Source organism: Lynx canadensis, chromosome B4 (assembly GCF_007474595.2).
Source record: "Lynx canadensis isolate LIC74 chromosome B4, mLynCan4.pri.v2, whole genome shotgun sequence".
Lineage (NCBI taxonomy): Eukaryota > Metazoa > Chordata > Mammalia > Carnivora > Felidae > Lynx > Lynx canadensis.
In genome coordinates, this window is record NC_044309.1 from 56,733,133 (window position 1) to 56,751,477 (window position 18,345).

At 32.8% G+C, this 18,345-nt stretch overlaps 1 protein-coding gene across 3 annotated transcripts in view; it reads right to left on the reverse strand.

Moving 5' to 3' along the window:
• The window catches only part of SOX5 (SRY-box transcription factor 5), an 866,928-nt gene that overhangs the window by 390,535 nt on the left and 458,048 nt on the right, over window positions 1–18,345 (reverse strand). For 2 of the 3 annotated variants that reach the window (XM_030321944.1, XM_030321939.1), the window contains exon 1: window positions 18,129–18,272. The exons of the other annotated variant lie outside the window; for it this stretch is intronic. In XM_030321944.1, the coding sequence (XP_030177804.1) occupies window positions 18,129–18,166 (38 nt within the window). In that variant the 5' untranslated portion in view covers window positions 18,167–18,272. Of the gene's footprint in view, window positions 1–18,128; window positions 18,273–18,345 lie in introns of those variants that run through there. 3 annotated transcript variants of the gene reach the window in all.

Sequence of the window (18,345 nt, forward strand, 5' to 3'; positions counted from 1 at the left end):
TCAGAAGAAGAAAAATGAAATTCAGAGAGGTTAAGAAACTAGCCCTATATGCCACAGCTAGTGAAATATGCAGTCAGGAACTAAACATAGACATCTGGCTCTAAAGTCTATGCTATACACTACCTTGAAATAGGGGCAGTTTTCAAACTGCTAAATTCTCAGTTTAAAGAGAATTGGAAAATGTTGGTAATAAAAATGATCTCCATTCTGTAATCTTTTAAAAATATCTTAATATATCTTTTTTTAAATTGTAGAGTGGTAGAGTTAAAATAAGAAAGAATAAACTGTATTTGCCTCTAATTTTATTCAAAATTTTTAAAATATTTTAGAATCCTTAAAAATATTACATCTGATTTTAAAAATGTGAGAGGGTGAATGAAGAATGAGGAAAAGAGTTGAAATTGTTTTGACTGAGATAACTGACTTCTAGCACTTTATATAAAGAGCACACATTGTAGTTCTAAATATGAATTAAAATCTAACAAAATATATGGTGCTTTTACAGTGCTACACTATTAGATAGACATTATAATAAATATTTTTAGATTATTACCTGCCAAAAATTTGGTATTTATGAGAATCTGCAGAGTAAACTTCATGGATAAATTGTTAATACTTCATTGCATTAAGGAAGCTCTATATTCTCAACTAGTACCAAACAGCTCCCTCTGCAAGACAAATCATTATGGCTCAGATTGTTCCTGATCACAGATTAGATGTCCTAGAAATCTAAGCCAATTAAAAAAAAACCTCCATGAATTTGGTACACCAAAACTTGAACTTGATAGGTATCCACTTCTAACAAATCTAATTATAGTCTTAAGTGATTTTATAAAGGACAATGCTCTAATAACTGTCTTAAAATCTGTATTTAATCTGAATCTAATCATGAGGACACAATTAGACAAATCCAGATTGTGAGATACTATGTGAAGCAAATGTCTCGGACTCTTCAAAAATGTTGATGTCGATGACAAGACAAAAAGATTGAAGGGTACTATTTACAATTAAAAGTGACCTAGAGAGATATGACAAGTAAATAAAATATCTGATGCTTGACTTGATCCCGGATTTAAAAAAAAAAAAAAAAGGTAAAAAAGGCATTACTGGGGCAGTTAGGAAATGTAGATATGGACTATATCAAATAATATCACTGTATTGGGGTGCTTGGGTGGCTCAGTCAGTTAAGCATCTGACTCTTGATTTCAGCTCAGGTCATGATCTCCCCCCCCCCCTTCATGGTTTCAAGTACCACATTGAGCTCCATGCTGACAGTGCAGGGTCTGCCTGAGATTCTCTTTTCCTCTCCCTCTGCCCCTCCCCTGCTTGTGTTCTCTCTCTCTCTTTCTCTCTCAATAAATAAACAAAACTTGTAAAAAATCATAATAAAAAACAATAATATCACTGAATTAATGTTACTTTCTTGGCTGTGCTAATGTTATTGTGGTTATGTCGGAGAATGTCCTGGTTCTTAGAAGTGTTAGCCTGCAATGTGCTTGCAAATGAATCAGAAAAGAGAAAGAGAAAGTAAAAGGACCTAAATTTAATAAATAGCAAAACTTGGTGAAAAGTCTAAAGTATATGGATGTTCATTGTACTACTCCCGGCACTTTTCTATTGATCTTGATTTTTTTAATAAAAAAAGAAAAGGAAACAATAAGAAAAGCTCTACATTTGAATACTTGTGCCATGTTTTAGATCATTAGGAAGTTTTCAGTTGCAGCAAATGTAAAGTCAAAAATCTTCTGGGCTGGTGAGTTAGCTCTGCCATCGTGATCTGTAAGTGCCTAAACGTTATCATAAAGAGCAGTCCTAAAATAATCATGCCTGAACCTAAACCATCAATTTTGGTGATGTTTTAGTTGGCAAAATGTAAACAGTGATACTTTTTAATGATTATTCTCCTATTGATAACATGATAAATTATAAAAATCTTGTATCCTACCCTTTTTCCTGCATTCACCACTTCCTCACATTATTTTATTCATATTGATGTGTACCTTCATCTTGTCAAACAAATTAGTTACAAAGTAAGTATTTGCTAAATATTTTTAAAGGAACAAATCAAGATGGAAATGTTTCTGTGTCATCACTCTACATGTAGATGTGCTACTAACTCATAGTGAAAGCATGTAAAATTATCTGCTAATTTAACTCTTTCAGTTAATCTGGGATGACTTTTAGAGTTAAGTCAACCCAGAGGGCCCAATGGAATGCTGTGTTGCTTAATATCTGCAAAGGCAATCCATTTATGAAAGGGGACCATTAATGATAGACAGCCTTAACATGCTTCAAATGAAAGATAACCTCTGCTATGCGGTTATACCAAACTCTAGGGGCTCAAATGGGACACTTTACAGGTACTCGAGCAGATCCAAAAGTGTTTCCTGAGGAAAATTCCTGCTTTGTCTCCATGAACTCCTAAACCTAGAGTCAATTTAAGGACAGAAGTGGGAGTGCCCTCAATCTAGGCAAGAATACAACTCAGTCAAGAACTGATTGTTCCTCATCTCTTAGCAACAGCCTGGATGTAACAACTGTTATTTAAAGGAGATAGTTTAAGGGACATGTTAGCCTTTTCTTAGATCTCTGCCAATATCCTTTCACCAGGAAATCTACATACCTGGCAAACATTAGTTTAGCTACTTATAGAAATGCCTTCCTTCACTAAGTTAGTTATCATTCAATATTCTTTCTCTTATCTGGTCTCTACTAAAAATGGCAATGTAAAGAATGCCTTATGAATTTTCTACAATACTTCTACTGGAGACAATTTAAGGACTCAAAACATATTACTCTCTCACATCAGGGTCCTGCAAAACAATTGTGTTTACCAATAAAATGTTAGGCTTTTTTTTTTTTTTGTCAGAAAATGGTACTCGTTAACCTTATGACTGTCAGGTTAAAAAGAGTATTCTTAGCCAAGGTTTTGGGAAGAATTATCTTCCCTTATTTTATCCACTTGCCTATTTATGTGCACACATACATTAACATATATATAGTGTATACAGTGTATATATACACATATATATATATAGTGTACATAATATAGGTATAATATATAATTTTATAACATATGTATATATTTTTATATAACAAACATATGTATTATATATGTACAATATGTAAAACATATGGGATTCTATGACATGAATATTTTCTTTTTAATATTTATAATCCTTTTAGCAAGTACCTGAAGTTCTACTAAATCCTGTACAAAACACTGGCTTCAATATTATTTATTAAGTACTGGATATTTATATATCAGTATATAGTACAACGTTATTTGCCATCTTTGCTGTGTTATGTGAAATATTCTTGGAATCTTTCCCCATTATTAAGTGTAGAAAGATTACTTAGTTTATTACATGAGTAGTAAAGTGACCAAAAAGATGGGAATTATTATATCCCCATTTCACAGGTAAAGAAATTATGACACAGAAACTTTACGTAACTTGCCAAAATCACATAGCTAATAACAGTGGAGTTGTAGAATAAATTAAAGCAGTCTGACTCCAAAACCCACCCATAAGTACAGTTATATGGTTTCTCCCTGACCAGGTATCAAGAAATCAAAGAAACCACCAGAAGCTTCAGCCACATCTACATATGGAAAAATACTTAAAAGATCAAAAATTAAAACAGAGATCCAATAAAGGTTCAGTTCAAACCTATATTAACATACACTATTTTAAGAGTAAAACTGAAAAATCCAATAGAATAAAACCACGAGGTTCATTTCCATTCCCAAATGCCTTACTGTCCCCAGGAATCTTCAGTCTTTTAATAGTCCCATTATTTTACCATACCTGATTGAGTTCTCTACTCAAATTTACCAACACCCTGGCTCACTATCCTATAAAAGCAGTATGTCATGGCTACAAGTTAGATCAAAGGATTAAGATCGTATTAATTCTATCATTATTTACCAGTTTCTCACAAGGTTTCCATATTAATTTCACCACTGAAGATGTGAACACTGACATATTTAAAAATTACTATAAAGAGGTGTGCTGCCCATTAAGAGAGCAAAAACAGGGGCGCCTGGGTGGCTCAGTTGGTTAAGCATCCGACTTCGGCTCAGGTCATGATCTCGTGGTTTGTGAGTTCAAGCCCCACGTCAGGCTCTGTGCTGACAGCTCAGAGCCTGGAGCCTGCTTCAGATTCTGTGTTCCCTCTCTCCCCGCTCACATTCTGTCTCTCACTTAAAAATAAATAAACCATTTTAAAAAATTAAAAAAGATAGCAAAGCCAATCGGATAAACTTTCTGAGCAAAGATACTGCCTGTCCATAAAGACATTATTTCAATAGGAAGTACCCTGTAAAGGACTTAAGAAAGAGATATTTGAGAGATCTTACATAGCTATACTTCTCACAGTAAAGAAATTGCCATCTATAATGTGCACTGGAAATTGGTATGTCTTAAAAATAGTTTCAAGAAGCCTTTACCAAGAAACCCTTTATGTAACTGTCCACATATCTGGCTATCCACCTGCTAGCACATCACCTTGTGCCATGAATGAATGAATGGATTCAGATAGGAGAGATTAGAAGTTTGTATCACAATCATTGTATATTATGTGTGTACAGTGTCTGAAATTTTATAATAATTATTCACCAACTAAAATAATTCCTGACATAGTAGGCATTTGAAATACATTTGTTGAATGAATGCAGAAATTTCTGCCACTTAAATAATAGATTCTAATGTTCTGGAAGCACGTTTTGTTGTTGTTGTTGTTGTTGTTGTTGTTGTTTACCTAGATCAATACTGAAATTTGATGGCTAAGAGTCAGGTCTTTGGAACTGGACTGTTTGGGTTTGTATACTAGCTCTGCCCTTTGTTACCTGAGAAATTAGGCAACTCTCTTTCTTTCATTTTCTTCTTTGTGGAAAAGGGAGAACAAATGAGATTTTTGTGAGGCTAAGGCTGGCACAGCATAAGTACATACTGAATGTCATTGCTATCTTTATATATATCTCTATTAGTGTATCTCTATCTGTACAGAGATAGAGCTTGGATCACATCTTGTGGGTCAATTTTAGAAACTGTGTGTAGTATCAGCTGGGATGCAAAAGGGGAAGGTATTCCTAGCCAGCCACAAACTTCTTTAAACCCAGTGGAGAAATGACAGATACACATGGTGGCATTTCAAAAGGTAAATATAATTGTCCTTTTAAACATATAATCTCTAAAATAACCCATACAATCCTTAAGCAAACATCTTCCTTTCTATTATAACTCCACGGAAATTTGAAGAAACTGACAGAATTCGTTGGGTAAATGATATAAAGATCTGTGCAAGTCAGTGTTACTACCAAGGCTTTTTCAAAAGCAATAAAACATCACCTTCTTATAGAAGAAAGCTTAAAAAGGAGGACAGTTAATAAACACTTAACTCTTTCTGGTTCATTGTTACCCTACTGAGCTGTGGACTACTAGAATCCAGATACAGACAGAAGTTTTAATTTTCCTCGCTCCATGGAAGGGAAGAGAACTGTGCTGTCCCATAGAAATATAATGTGAGCCACAAATAAGAGCCACACACAGTAATTTGAAATTTCCAGTTGACACATTAAAAAAGTAAAAAGAAACAGGTGAAAATAACTGTAACAACATATTTTATGTAAGTCAGTATAGCAAAATACTGTCATTTCAAAACATAATCAATATTTTAAAAAAATCTTAGTAAGATATTTTACATCGTTTCTTTTCAACCAAGTCTTCAAAATCCAGTGTGTTTTTTATACTTACAGCAAATCTGAATTCAAATTAGCCCCATTTCAAGTTCCTGTCATGTAGCTAGTGGCTACCATATTGGAAAGCACAGATATAGAGGGATTCTAAGAGCATTTCCTTTTACAATTTTCCTAAATCACAGACTTCTTTTTCAAAAACTAAAAGACAATATATCATTGGTAAATCATACAACCTAGACATATCCATAATCTAACACATTCTAATAGCTCAATTTTCCGAATATTTGGAAATGCAAATATATTTCAGCCAAGGAAAAGAAAATAGGTCAAATTACTTAGTCAAAATGTATTTTTGGCTTACTATGTGCTAAGTAACAGTCTATTATAGCTTTTACCAACTACTCCATAAATTTAAAAGCTTATAGTATATAATACTTGCCAATATTCTTTTATTGAGGACTTCTCCCATACCTTTAAGGTAAATGAAATGGGTCAAATAATTAGACTTTGACTATAATTTCCTATCTATAGAATATGTTTCCCTTACTGAACTAGTGATGAAACAGCACTGGCCTGATTTAATACTATAAATTCAGAACAAATGGGAAAGCATTAAATTCAGAAGTGCTTCTGGACCATTAACTTCCATGCTGATTTGACATGCACCATAGTATTCAGGCAACAGACTCAGGAATATAACCTATTCCTAAAGCAAACAGTATTTTATCTCATAACCATCTGGGGTTCTCGTCCTAAGGGCTACTTCTGTAGTGTTGTCTGGTATATTTTAATATCCTGAGGTGTGGAACTAAGACCTACTTTATTAGCAAAACCCATTTTTGCTAGAAAAAGAAGACTGACATAGAGGAGATTATAGAGAGCACAAAATTTTGGCTGAGGCCCTTGTTTTCATTATTTAGTTGAAGAAAATCATTGGTTATATATGCTTTCAAAACCCTATGGTTTTTCTAAGGTACCAATAAAAGTGATACCATTCATAACGTGGACAGTGGTCTCTTTCATATATTGCCTATAGTCGCAAACTTAAGTGCCAAGCAGATGGTTGAAATCTGTTTTGTATAAAATGTGTGCTTTTTTTTCCCCCAACTGTGTTCTTTGTATTCATATTCAGCCTAGGTTTTAGCCATCAAAACACTGGCACTATGTCGATCATTAGCAGCATTTTAGACAACTGGCAACTAAGGTATTCACTGTTCTCCACAAAATGTTCAGCTAATATTTCCCAGATGTATAATTAAGGCAAAAGATCATCTTCTTAAATTGGTATCAGCACTTTGGATGGCTTCTGGCTTTCAACAGATTATATCAGTGGAAAACAATTTTATATCAAAAATAAAGGTTCTGTTTCTTGGATGTTTTTGTTTGCCTGTTACACAGCTGCCCATAAAAAAGAAATCTATAAATTTGCTCAAGCTTCAACTCACCATCTAAGAAATAGGTAGCTAATGCAAAACTCCTCATGTTACTTTTACTACGAAAATCTATGATGTACTATATTTGCATTGATAACTGTCTTCAAGTTATTTAATATTTTCCAATATCCAAAGTATTTGTACAAATAATGCTTTACAAAGCAGTAAATAGTGTGTATGGCTGTTTTTACTCAACAAAAAAATCATTCTTTTTTTCATTGTCCAATAACTTTTATATAAAATAATTCATTTTTATGATAATACACAAATAAATGAATTTTAATTTGCATAAAGCATAGGAATATGTTAAATCAGGAAATTCGTTATTTTAATGCTAGATATACTGACACTTGCAAAAACAACTTTCAGTGTATCATATTTCCTATATATAAAAGGGAAAGAGATGTGCTTTTCAGATATTTTGTTATTAGCACTAAGCAGAAGAAAATGTACTATACTGCTGTTATTTAGGTATAAGTTACCTGGATCAATAGTCATAAGTGCATTTAATTATAGTTGTATTTACTATAAAATTTTTAAAAAGTCAATAAATCTTATAGGCATTATTTCATACGATAACAACTATGTTTATCAAACAAAAATATACAATTCTTTCAAAGTCTGAATTCAGTGGTTTGCATTCAGAGATATCCAAATATTTTTTACAAATTTTCATAAGCTTAAAATGACTCATTACAATTAGGGGATAAATAATTTTATACTCATTTTAAAGCCCATTTTATAACTGCATGGCTGAAACCCAAAGAATTTAAATGACTTCTACATCACAAAGTTTTAATTCTTGATTTAGAAGCTGTAGGAACATACGCCAAATTTGTATATCACTAAATGCTGTATTATAAAATGTATTAGCAGGAAGTTGCCTAACTGGACGATTTCCAGATTTTCTTTCTTATTTAACAGTAGGATATTTGCACATTTCCCTTTGGTCCTAGTTCTAAATGTAGTTCTGGTTCAGTAAGGTCCTTTTCTGTTTGTTTTGTTTTGTTTTGTTTTACAACCTTTATATCGGTACCAGGAGAATAAGAGAGTAACACCCATTCTTTATTCCTAAATTAAAAGTGGCAGGAATAGAATAAAAAATTTCTACATCACACTCATTAAGCAAATAATTAATTCTAACAAAGGGCCAAATCCTATGTTATCCTAAATACACAAATATATATTTCAAACGTACACCTCATTTGTACAAGGACTTTGTCATACCATAGCCATATTTTCAAAGTGCATATAATACAGAAAGTCCTTGGATACGTAGTTAAAAGATTATGTTGCTGATGGTATAACTACACTTTTTTTCCCCCAAACATTGTGTTATAAAAAAAATGCAGTCTGCCGAATGTAACATATTAACAATATGTGAAGCTTGCCTTCTCAGATAATATAGCTTTTTAAGTACATCTTTCATTGTTCTACTCCTTGCTTCACAGAGTTTAACATTCCTTTTCTTGAAATTGCCAGTCACTAACTAATGCATATAAAATTGGTTGTCATGATCCTAATAGTTGCCTAAATTATTTTAAGAAGCACCTAAAGTCTTTCTTTGGACTGTTTGTAATCTTAATCTTGCCACTTTCCTGCCCAGTGTTTTATTTACTTATATAAAGACACAGACTGTCCATAAGCTCCCGTGTTGTCCTGAGGCTCTACTCTCTAACCTTTTCTTTTTGTTTTTTTTTTTAATCTTATCCTTATAAATACTTTCAGCTCTTTGACCCAAAATGCCACTCTCTCTCATGCTTTTCATATTACCCCATAGTTCCCTGTTCAATAATCCATATATAATTTATTTTTCACGATATTGATAATAGTTGAGGATGATGATCTGATGCACCTGGAAGTTTCAACCACATAAAATATGAATCTTCTCTTTGAACATTCAGCTTCAAAATAGTTCATAGCAAATTTGTGAACTTGATCCTAAATAAGAATTATACATAGTACTTAGATTTCAAACTCCTAAAATGTAGTATGGTTACTTGTTCCTGCACACTACCACTCAACTGAAAGGTAAATTGAGAAATGATTCCACTCATAAAGGCTGGTCATTCTTGCATCAGTGCAAAATTTCTGACCACTAGAGTAAGGAGATAGAGATGTCTCAAAGGAGCTCAAAGTGATGAAATTTTAAAGGTGAGAGATTTAGAAACTATCCAGCCCATCTTCACATTTTACAGATGCATACACTAAGACCCAAAAATTCTTCCTAGTCCATAGGGAAGAGCTAGAACTTGAGATGTTACACCCAGCTAATAACACTCTCCACATGGTTTACTTATGAAAAAAACAAAATTAGTAAAGATACTGACACATGTAAATTTCTACCAGAAAAAGAGGAAATCATTTGATGTGTTAGAGAAATACTCACAATCCACAAAATATTGTTCATTTGATCCGTATGCCTTAGGCCTCTGACACTCAACTTTCTCATCTTTATCCAAAATCTCAAATATCCGTAAATTTTATTCAAGCATCCCTTGAGCCACCAAACTTCTTGAATTCAAATTTTCTCTTCAATATGCATGACAATGCTACCCTCAGATTTCAAAAGCTAGAACACTAGTATATTTATTCTTCACAAAAGTGTTAGTGGCTCCCACTTATCTTTTAGTTTACTTATAAAAGTCCATATATTCTGCTCCTTTACTTTGATTCTTTACACTGCTATTAGGATCTTTTGGATATGCTTTTCTTTCTCTAAAAGAATGCTTTTAAACCATTAATTATTTCTAAACTCTTTATAGGTCAAATTGGATCCATTTTATTTTTCCAGTAATGTTAATTTTTTAGAGGCGAATATACAACCATATTTATATCCCATAATCCTTAGGGCTCTAAAAACAATAGCTCTTCCTTCTATTTTCCATATTCTAACTATGTTTAGGACTGGAGGGAAATACAAGTTCTTTCCTGAGAAATGGCATTCAGTGTTATCTTTGGTTTTCTACTCCTAGGCGTTGTATGATTAATGGTACTTGGAATATTACATAAACGTTTTCTTCACATCCTGATGATATTATGGGAGAGATGACGATCTGAATCTGACATTGTACATTTAGTTATCACTCATTCAAAGTTGAATTAATAAATGAATCAGAAATTGAATAGTTTGATCATCACTTCATTCCTTTCTCTACTAAAGGGTATATATTATCTAATGAATCTTCAACATAGATCTCTTGTAGTGCAGGTGAAAAAGAAGAAATAAGAACGTTAATTTTATGGGACATACATATTCCTGTAGACTGTTTTCCAACATATGACGAAACTCAACAGCAAATAAGGAGGGGGAGCATGAAACAAAGAGACATCAGGAAAAGAGCAAAAATAAAGTCTTTGGACTTTGTAAATTATTGCCCAACAAATCTGGCCCAGGTAAATAACCCAAAGAAATAATAGAAGGCAAACAAGTAAGACCTTAACTCTGGAATCAGAATAAAAATGTTTTAGAACTTTGTCAAGCAGCCTATAGTAGCTGTGAATGAAAAAGCATAGCATAAATAAAGCATTATTTTTTTTAATATTATGTTCTCAGGTGAAGGGTATTTCTCATTTTCAAAGTTTCTGTTTCTTTTTCATTACAATGTTCTTTTATTAGATAAGTATAAAGTTGTTTAAAATGACAACTCAACAGCTTCTATATGAAAGTTCTACAACCACTTCCCAAACAAACTATCCTCTTGGCATACTGATCCTAATTAATATAACAAACTAAATAAAAGCAGGAACAAAAACAAAAACAAAAAAAACAAAAAAACCAAACAAATCCAAAATCAGTAATAAAGTAAATCGTTTACTACATTTTAAAATAAATTTTGATTAAAAATGTATCAACCAAACACCATTTGGGCCTGTCTTTTTTTACTACTAGATTAAAATATATATATATATATATATATATATATATATATATATATATACACACACACACATATCAACAAGCAAAGCAGTTTAACCCTTTCCCTTCTTTTCCCAGTAGTGTTCCTGAAGCCCTTAAGGAGAAGATACGTCCTTTCTAAAATTGCTTCTCAGTGTCCCAACTGATCTAACTCTCTTAAGTTGCCAGTATAAAAACCTTGTAAGGCTTTGAGGATGCTTTTTTTTTTTTTTTTTGGCCCAGACAGTAAATTTTATTTCTCCATATAACATCTATTCTGACTGTATCTGATTCTTAGGTTTCAATGTGACAGAAAAGATTGGGATGGGTAGGGGAGGCACATGTGCGCAGAACATAATATAAAAGTCTCTGCATCTCCACAATGAGAAATATTAAAAATGAAGCTACTAATACATTTTTAAGAAAGATCATATTTTCTGTTTCTCAACATTTTCTTTTTTGAAAAACACATTCTTTCAAAGATGTGAAGAGCAGAAATAGAACGCTGTTACATATGAAAGTTTCAATGGATTTGCTGCCAGCAGCTTTTCTTTATAGTGTTCCTCTTACCTACAGTATGTGTTGGCACTGGCAGGTAGCCCTAATTCGTTAGTAGCCAAATTATTTTTGTCCCTGAAGTACGAGAAATCTCCATAGCACATGAATGAGACATGGTTTACTAGTTTACACACATTTTTATAACTCCAAGAAACCAAAACTCATTCACAAATGCTTTCATTTCAGCACAGAGAAGGGCTACAGAATACTAGAGATACCTACTTTGAATTCCTGTTCCCCACTCTCCATGAGAAAATAAAGAGGAAAAAAAATATTTTTAACTTCAATAAAAAAAAAAAAAAAACTTTGGTCCTTAATGCAAGAAAAACAAACAGCTTTCTGTTCATCACACTCCACATTTCAATAAAGTCAAAATATTTCAGTATAAGGTCTTAAGAAAAAATGTCATTTAGTAATAAACCTAAATGTCTTCAGATAAGAATTCATCATGACGGCACAGCAGGTATAGATAATGTGGTTCACAACTAGCATCCTCATATTTCATGATTACCAGCTCCATGTATATACTGTTACACCATCTTCAGTAAGTAATAGAGAAAAAATAGGAAGAAAAAATAAGGAACACTTAGAAATAAACATATAACACAAGTGATGATTCAGCCATAGCAAAAAAAAAAAAAAAAAAAAAAGTCTCTGAATTCTAAGGCAAGACAAAAGTAAATATATTAACACTAAAGAGCCAAGTGACTGAAATGTTACTTAGATAAAAGATTTAAAATACAATGAGACGAGTTCAGGTTTGAATTGATTTAAGGTTCAACACTGACTTCAAATGCCTATGGACATCTACAAGCTTTTGGTTTTAATTTTCCTTCTGTCATGTTTTATGGGTAAAAGTCCTTAAACTACCTTGTAATAGATTAATTACTTTCAAGCTGGGTGACAAAAGGGCATAATGACCGGAAAATGATACAAAAGAAACAGAAGAAGCATGTTAACAAGTTTATCAACAAACCTGGGAAATTCTCATGAAGTACAGATTAAGGTTCAGTGGTTCCAAACTGGCAGCATTCAAGTTGGGTTCATATTTGGGTTTTTTGTTTTGTTTGTTTTTTTAAACCACCTGTCCTAAAACGACATTGTTTATGCTAATTATCTTTGTTTATGCCACAATTCTGTTTGTTTACCACATTCTTTTAAAATACCATATCCCTATAAACAGTTCTCACCAGAATTCTTCTAAATCTTGTTTCGGTCTGGTCCTTCTCGGCAGCCCACTGAGCAGAACGCAGCTCTACAATGAAGGCGCAAGAGCTGGGAACAAGTTTGAGTCTCTGACTCCTCAGGCTGGCAAAGGCAGGGAGTACTGCTGAGGTTTTACTCTCAGGCTCCAAGGGAAAAGGATACTGAATGTGTAGAAATGCAACACCCCCCTATTGGACAAGCAGAACCATACGCCACAGGATCTCCAGAGATGTATGAACTCTCAACTAGTAAGTGAAGGGAAGAATAGATAATGCTAAAGGGAAAGGCATGCAGTTTCCAAACTGCAGGAGAAAACACAGAAATCAGAAAGCATAACAAGTCTTCTCCTGAACCATGATCAGTTCCTGCTTAAAATGAAGGAATATGAAGCATTCTCCTAAAGTGTCCCAAATAAACACTATTCACTTAAGCAAGATACTAACAGTCCTTATTTTTTTTTTCTTCTCTAGCAATATCATTTGATGGTGTTCACTTATAGAGCATTTGATCTTTATATTTAATATAAATGATGATGCTATCAATCAATGAAAAGGATACAAGGAGAGAATGAATGAAGTAAGGAAGAATTTGCTATGTTTTAGTCCATTTCCTGTTCAATAGATATTTTCCACTAACAGGACGATGTTTCATGTTTTGGTCAAATCTTTGAACATCTTTTTACCTGATTGCCATCATCTGGGTCAGACACCTGACATATTAAATTGTATGTGAGTTAGTATAAGAGAGATATGCAGATTGGTTTATTTCCCATGCTGCTAGTTAACCTCATTGAACTTATAAATGAACAACAAATTATGGAAGAAAGCAAAAATCCATCCATTATACTTTTTCAGCTAATCTATAAAAAGGGAGATGTTCAATCTACATAATACACATTGGCATTATACATACTGCTATTAGGTGTTTGGAGAATTGACAGTGGGAAGAACAGACAATAAAGATCGACTTTATCCATGAATGTAATTTTGCTTTTTAAATTCATGTGAAATCGCTTCTAATTCTATAGAGGAGTAACGTACTAAAGTATTAGAGCTGGTCTTGTTATTTGCCTCTCAGGTACGATGCATACACAGATTTTAGTTAAAAGCTCCCTAAGAACAGGTAAATACGTTACCATGTTATCTTAGGCTTATTATATTTGAGAAACATAAGATAAGAAAAGAACACATCAACATGTAAAGTAATCATAACATTCACACATTTCTGTATCTGTCAACTTGCTAAACACTGAGCAGCACACAGTGCCACCTGACATTTAACCCTTAATTGTTCTCGGTGATCAGTCAGGTCTCCTGCTATGTCTTCAGGATAGTACTAGCGTGTGACTGTGATAGAAGTAGTGTGTCCAGTGTTTCAGGTAAGGTTTATTCCTAATAGCTGAATTAACTTGCAAATTATTGAGACAGCAATTAAAACCTATAATCAGTGGTAGACACCCCTTCCTCTACAAAGTAGCAATAAAAAATAAATAAAATGAATTAAGGCATGTATCACAATATCCTAAAAATACAACATCAAACTTATAGGTTTACAGTTGTGATAAGGTTGACAGATGTGAACAGATAACTTTCCTTTGATTCACACCTAGAGGTCACCTCCTGACTTGAATGCACTGATCACTAATAAAGTTTCTAACTAAGCTGAATAAATATGTCTGGGTAATAAATATTTTATTACTATGGCCAAACTTTACGTAATTCAAGTACCGCTAATGTAAGAGATATTCTTGCGGTCCGCTAATAGTAATTTTACATGGTAATTACAAAACAGCTTTTCACAGTACCTGATATATATTTCTGTCTTTAGAAAATAAGCACTTAAAATTTTCCTGATGTCAAAAATTATTTCTTTAGTCAACATGACTACAAAAAATTTTGATGGGAATATAGAGCAAATAAGTTAGAATTTTACTGCAGAAGGTTCTACTCCTGTAGTGGTCTTTTCAACATGTACAAAATAGACAGTCTGTTGTCTGTACCCGTTTTGAGAGAAGCAAAGAGGTGATACTATAAGCTTAATTTGCTTCATCCCACTACCTTTAATCCCAACTTTTTTCCTAGACATCAGCCTGTCTTCGTAAGCAATCATCTTACACTTGCTTTTTAATTAACTCTCTAACATAAAGCGATGAGAAAGTCTAACAAGTAGCTTAGTCATAAAACTATTACACTATAATCAAATAGGATAAATATAAATATAAAGGAAATAATAACACAATGCTATTGATAGTATTAAAATTTGGTTTTTTATTCATCAGAAACAAGATAAAATTGATCTTTAAGGCAAATATTTTAAATATTTTCATTCTAGGAATATGAAAAAATAGAGTATTCTGAAAAGAAAAACCTTATGTCTTGATTTTTTATTATCACACTTTCTTTTAAAAATTTTAGGAGAGTTCAAGTGTTCTTTGTCATGATGCTATTAGTGACATTTAGATCATGTTGCCAGTTATGTTTCCTCTAAATAGTATAATGTAAAAGACATTGCTTACAAATAATGTCTCAGAACATACTTTGCCTATTCACCCACACCTGAGAATTGTGCTTTTCATTACTCATAATCAGTTATGACAGTGATGCTTAAAAATGAAAATAAAATATTTCTACTTGTTTACTTTTTAGAATCACTCTTCAATTTGTTCTATCTCCTGAACATTTTTTTTTAACAATGAAACTGTTACGACTTCTGAATTATTTAACAAGTGCTTATTAGTCTGACAGCATTGACCATGTTCATTTCTAGGGCTGATAATACAGACATAACCAATCTAAATCCAAATTTTGATCCTGATATTTAAGTTTTGAATATCCCTTGAAGTTCAAAATAGTCTACAGGTTGAAAAGAATAACATAAGATGGATAGGACTCTACCAATGAAGTTAGAAAAAAAGATCACATAAAACTTCCAAAATATATGAACCCAAAGCCACTTATTTATAGCCTCTAGAGCAAACTACTTTATTTCATAAAGAAATGTAAAAGTTTTCTTTTCAGATTTCTGACTAAGTTTGAGTGAATAACTCATCTATGGCAGGTAAGCAAACAGAATAAAAATTAACACTCAATGGAAATGACCTACTTATTCAATGAAAGTTGCAATAGTTGAAAAGAAAAAAAAAAGCTGACTATATGTGACAGTGCAGTTATAGCAAATATACCTCCTTTGGAGAATATAAATATTCAATATTAGGTCTGCAAGATATACTCTATGTGGGTGACTATAGATACTCACTCGTACAAATTCAGTGTAAACAAATAGTAATGAATTACTGAGATTTTTGTCTGTATTACCAATTACAACCACAGGGGAAATTATTAAGAAATTGTATATTGTATGACGTTTAAAAAATTATTTCAGCTACTAATATTTCCAAATATTCTGTCTATACTAATAACTCTATTGATGATCAGTTGCTTATTTAATTAGCCAGCAAGAAAAGCATGCCTTTGGGTGACAATAAAATGAAATTCTCACCAGGAGTAAAAAAAAAAAAAAGTTAAGAGATTTGAACATCAGAATAGTAAAGGGAAAAGTTTAGTTCAAAAGAGATAATTGAAAAAAATACAAATAAAGTTCACAGCAGGAAAGCTTGCCTATATAGAGAAATAGGTTACAGCCTGTTAATATGTAACTACCTTTTTATAAGAACAGTCTGTTAACAGGCTTACAAATCAGACTCAGAGTTTTATTTTCAAAAAGTATATAGAGTTGAAGGTAATCATGTGCTACTCTGTGCACGCTAGAAAAATTACTGTGGTATACATATTACAAACTGCAACACCAAGAATTAGTATGTCCCAATGTAAATAACTTCAGTATCTACATACGAGACAGGCTATATGTGCAAACAAAAGCTAACTATTTTAAGGAGTTAATATACAGAACTTTGAAAAAAATTAATTCAAGATTGTTAAGAAAGCTCAACCATTCACTGGAATTATCTTGTGAAGAGGCACCCTAATTAAAAAAAAAAAAAAAAGAGGAGGAAGAAGAGATGAAATGAAAGAAAGAAGACAGTATTAAAGTATACATGTTAGCTATTTTACTTTCTTCCTTGATCTGATGTTGGCTACTCTAATATGTGACCACATTCAAGCATTATTTTATTCTCAATACCCTTCTTCTCTTCCATTGCTTCACTTCTAGAATGTTTTAATCTTTGTCCTTTCTTTTTTCGTCTTTTCATATCAAATTCAGTCGTTTGAGCGATGAACAGCTTGACTTAGCATATTTTTAACCAGCTGGTCTAGCACCTAGCTTGCATTGCATAGTCAGATACAACAAATGTTTATACAGAAGGTAGCTTTCATGAAAATGAAAAAAAGCCTGGGTATCATGCATCCTGGCTTTTTTTAGCTTTTTTTTTTTTAATTCACCATACAGAATACAAAGTTTGAATTCTTTTTAATGGCAAACAAAATTCTATTTATAGTTCCAAAAAATGAACTTATGCTGGGATAAGAACTCAAATTTAAAAACTGCAATGTTACTTATAGGAACACGAAGAGGGCTAAAATTTTTTCAAAGCCCTGTTTTACTTGCAACAACATCAAATGGAAGGATATTACACACATTTCTCTAAATAGGAACTACTTAATTACAAATACACTTCTTCTCATCATAGCAAAAGGGAAAAATACAGTAAATCAAAATTAGTTTAAGACAACTAGCACAAAAAGTAGCTACTAAAACTTAGAAAGGGATCATCCGCATTTCCCTTTTCTTGACGTTTCCAGAGTACTATACTGATACACTGCTGTGATGTTAAATTTTCTTTAAAAAAAAAATCTGCTCTCTTATATCAACAAAAGGTCATGTGCTTTACTAGGCAGCTTCCAAAGTTTTACGGAAGGATCAAATAGGAACTTATAGCCTCTGTTTTAACCACCACTGAACCCTTCTGTCACCCCAGAAATTAGGAGACAGAGATATTGAAAATGGTAACACTCTGCACAAAAGCATTTAAAAAGGTGAAGAAGGGGAGAAAAATATCAATGAAGGAAGAAAGTAAGAGAGGGAATGAGAAAGAGAAAACCAGCGAGTGGAAGCGAGAGAGATGCTTAATGTTCATTTAATTTCCTGTTATAGGACACAACCTAAAAACATTAACAGAAATCTCGGAGACTTTGCCAATCAGTTCAATTTGGTCCGGGCAATCACAACAAAAATCAGCTAACAAGATTGCAGAAGCACTAGCTAAAAGCTTTTCTAACAAACACGTTTTAGGGAAGCATCTTCCAATTGATTCAGAGATGACTGTAAAATGAGAGTTGTACTTCAATATATTAGGGGGGAAAACTGTACTCACCTTTCAAACTCCTGAGGTAAATCAGGGTCAGTAAGCATGCTGGAAAAGCACAATTTCCCTTTGTCACAGCAGCCACCTATGATCGTCTCCAACTGAACCTGTCAAGTGAGTCCAAACCTTCTAAACCAATTGATTTTCTCTCTCTCTTCCCTTCTCTTCTCTCCCTCTCTCCCTCCCTCCCTCCCTCTCTCCCTCTCTCTCAATCTTTCTCTCTCTC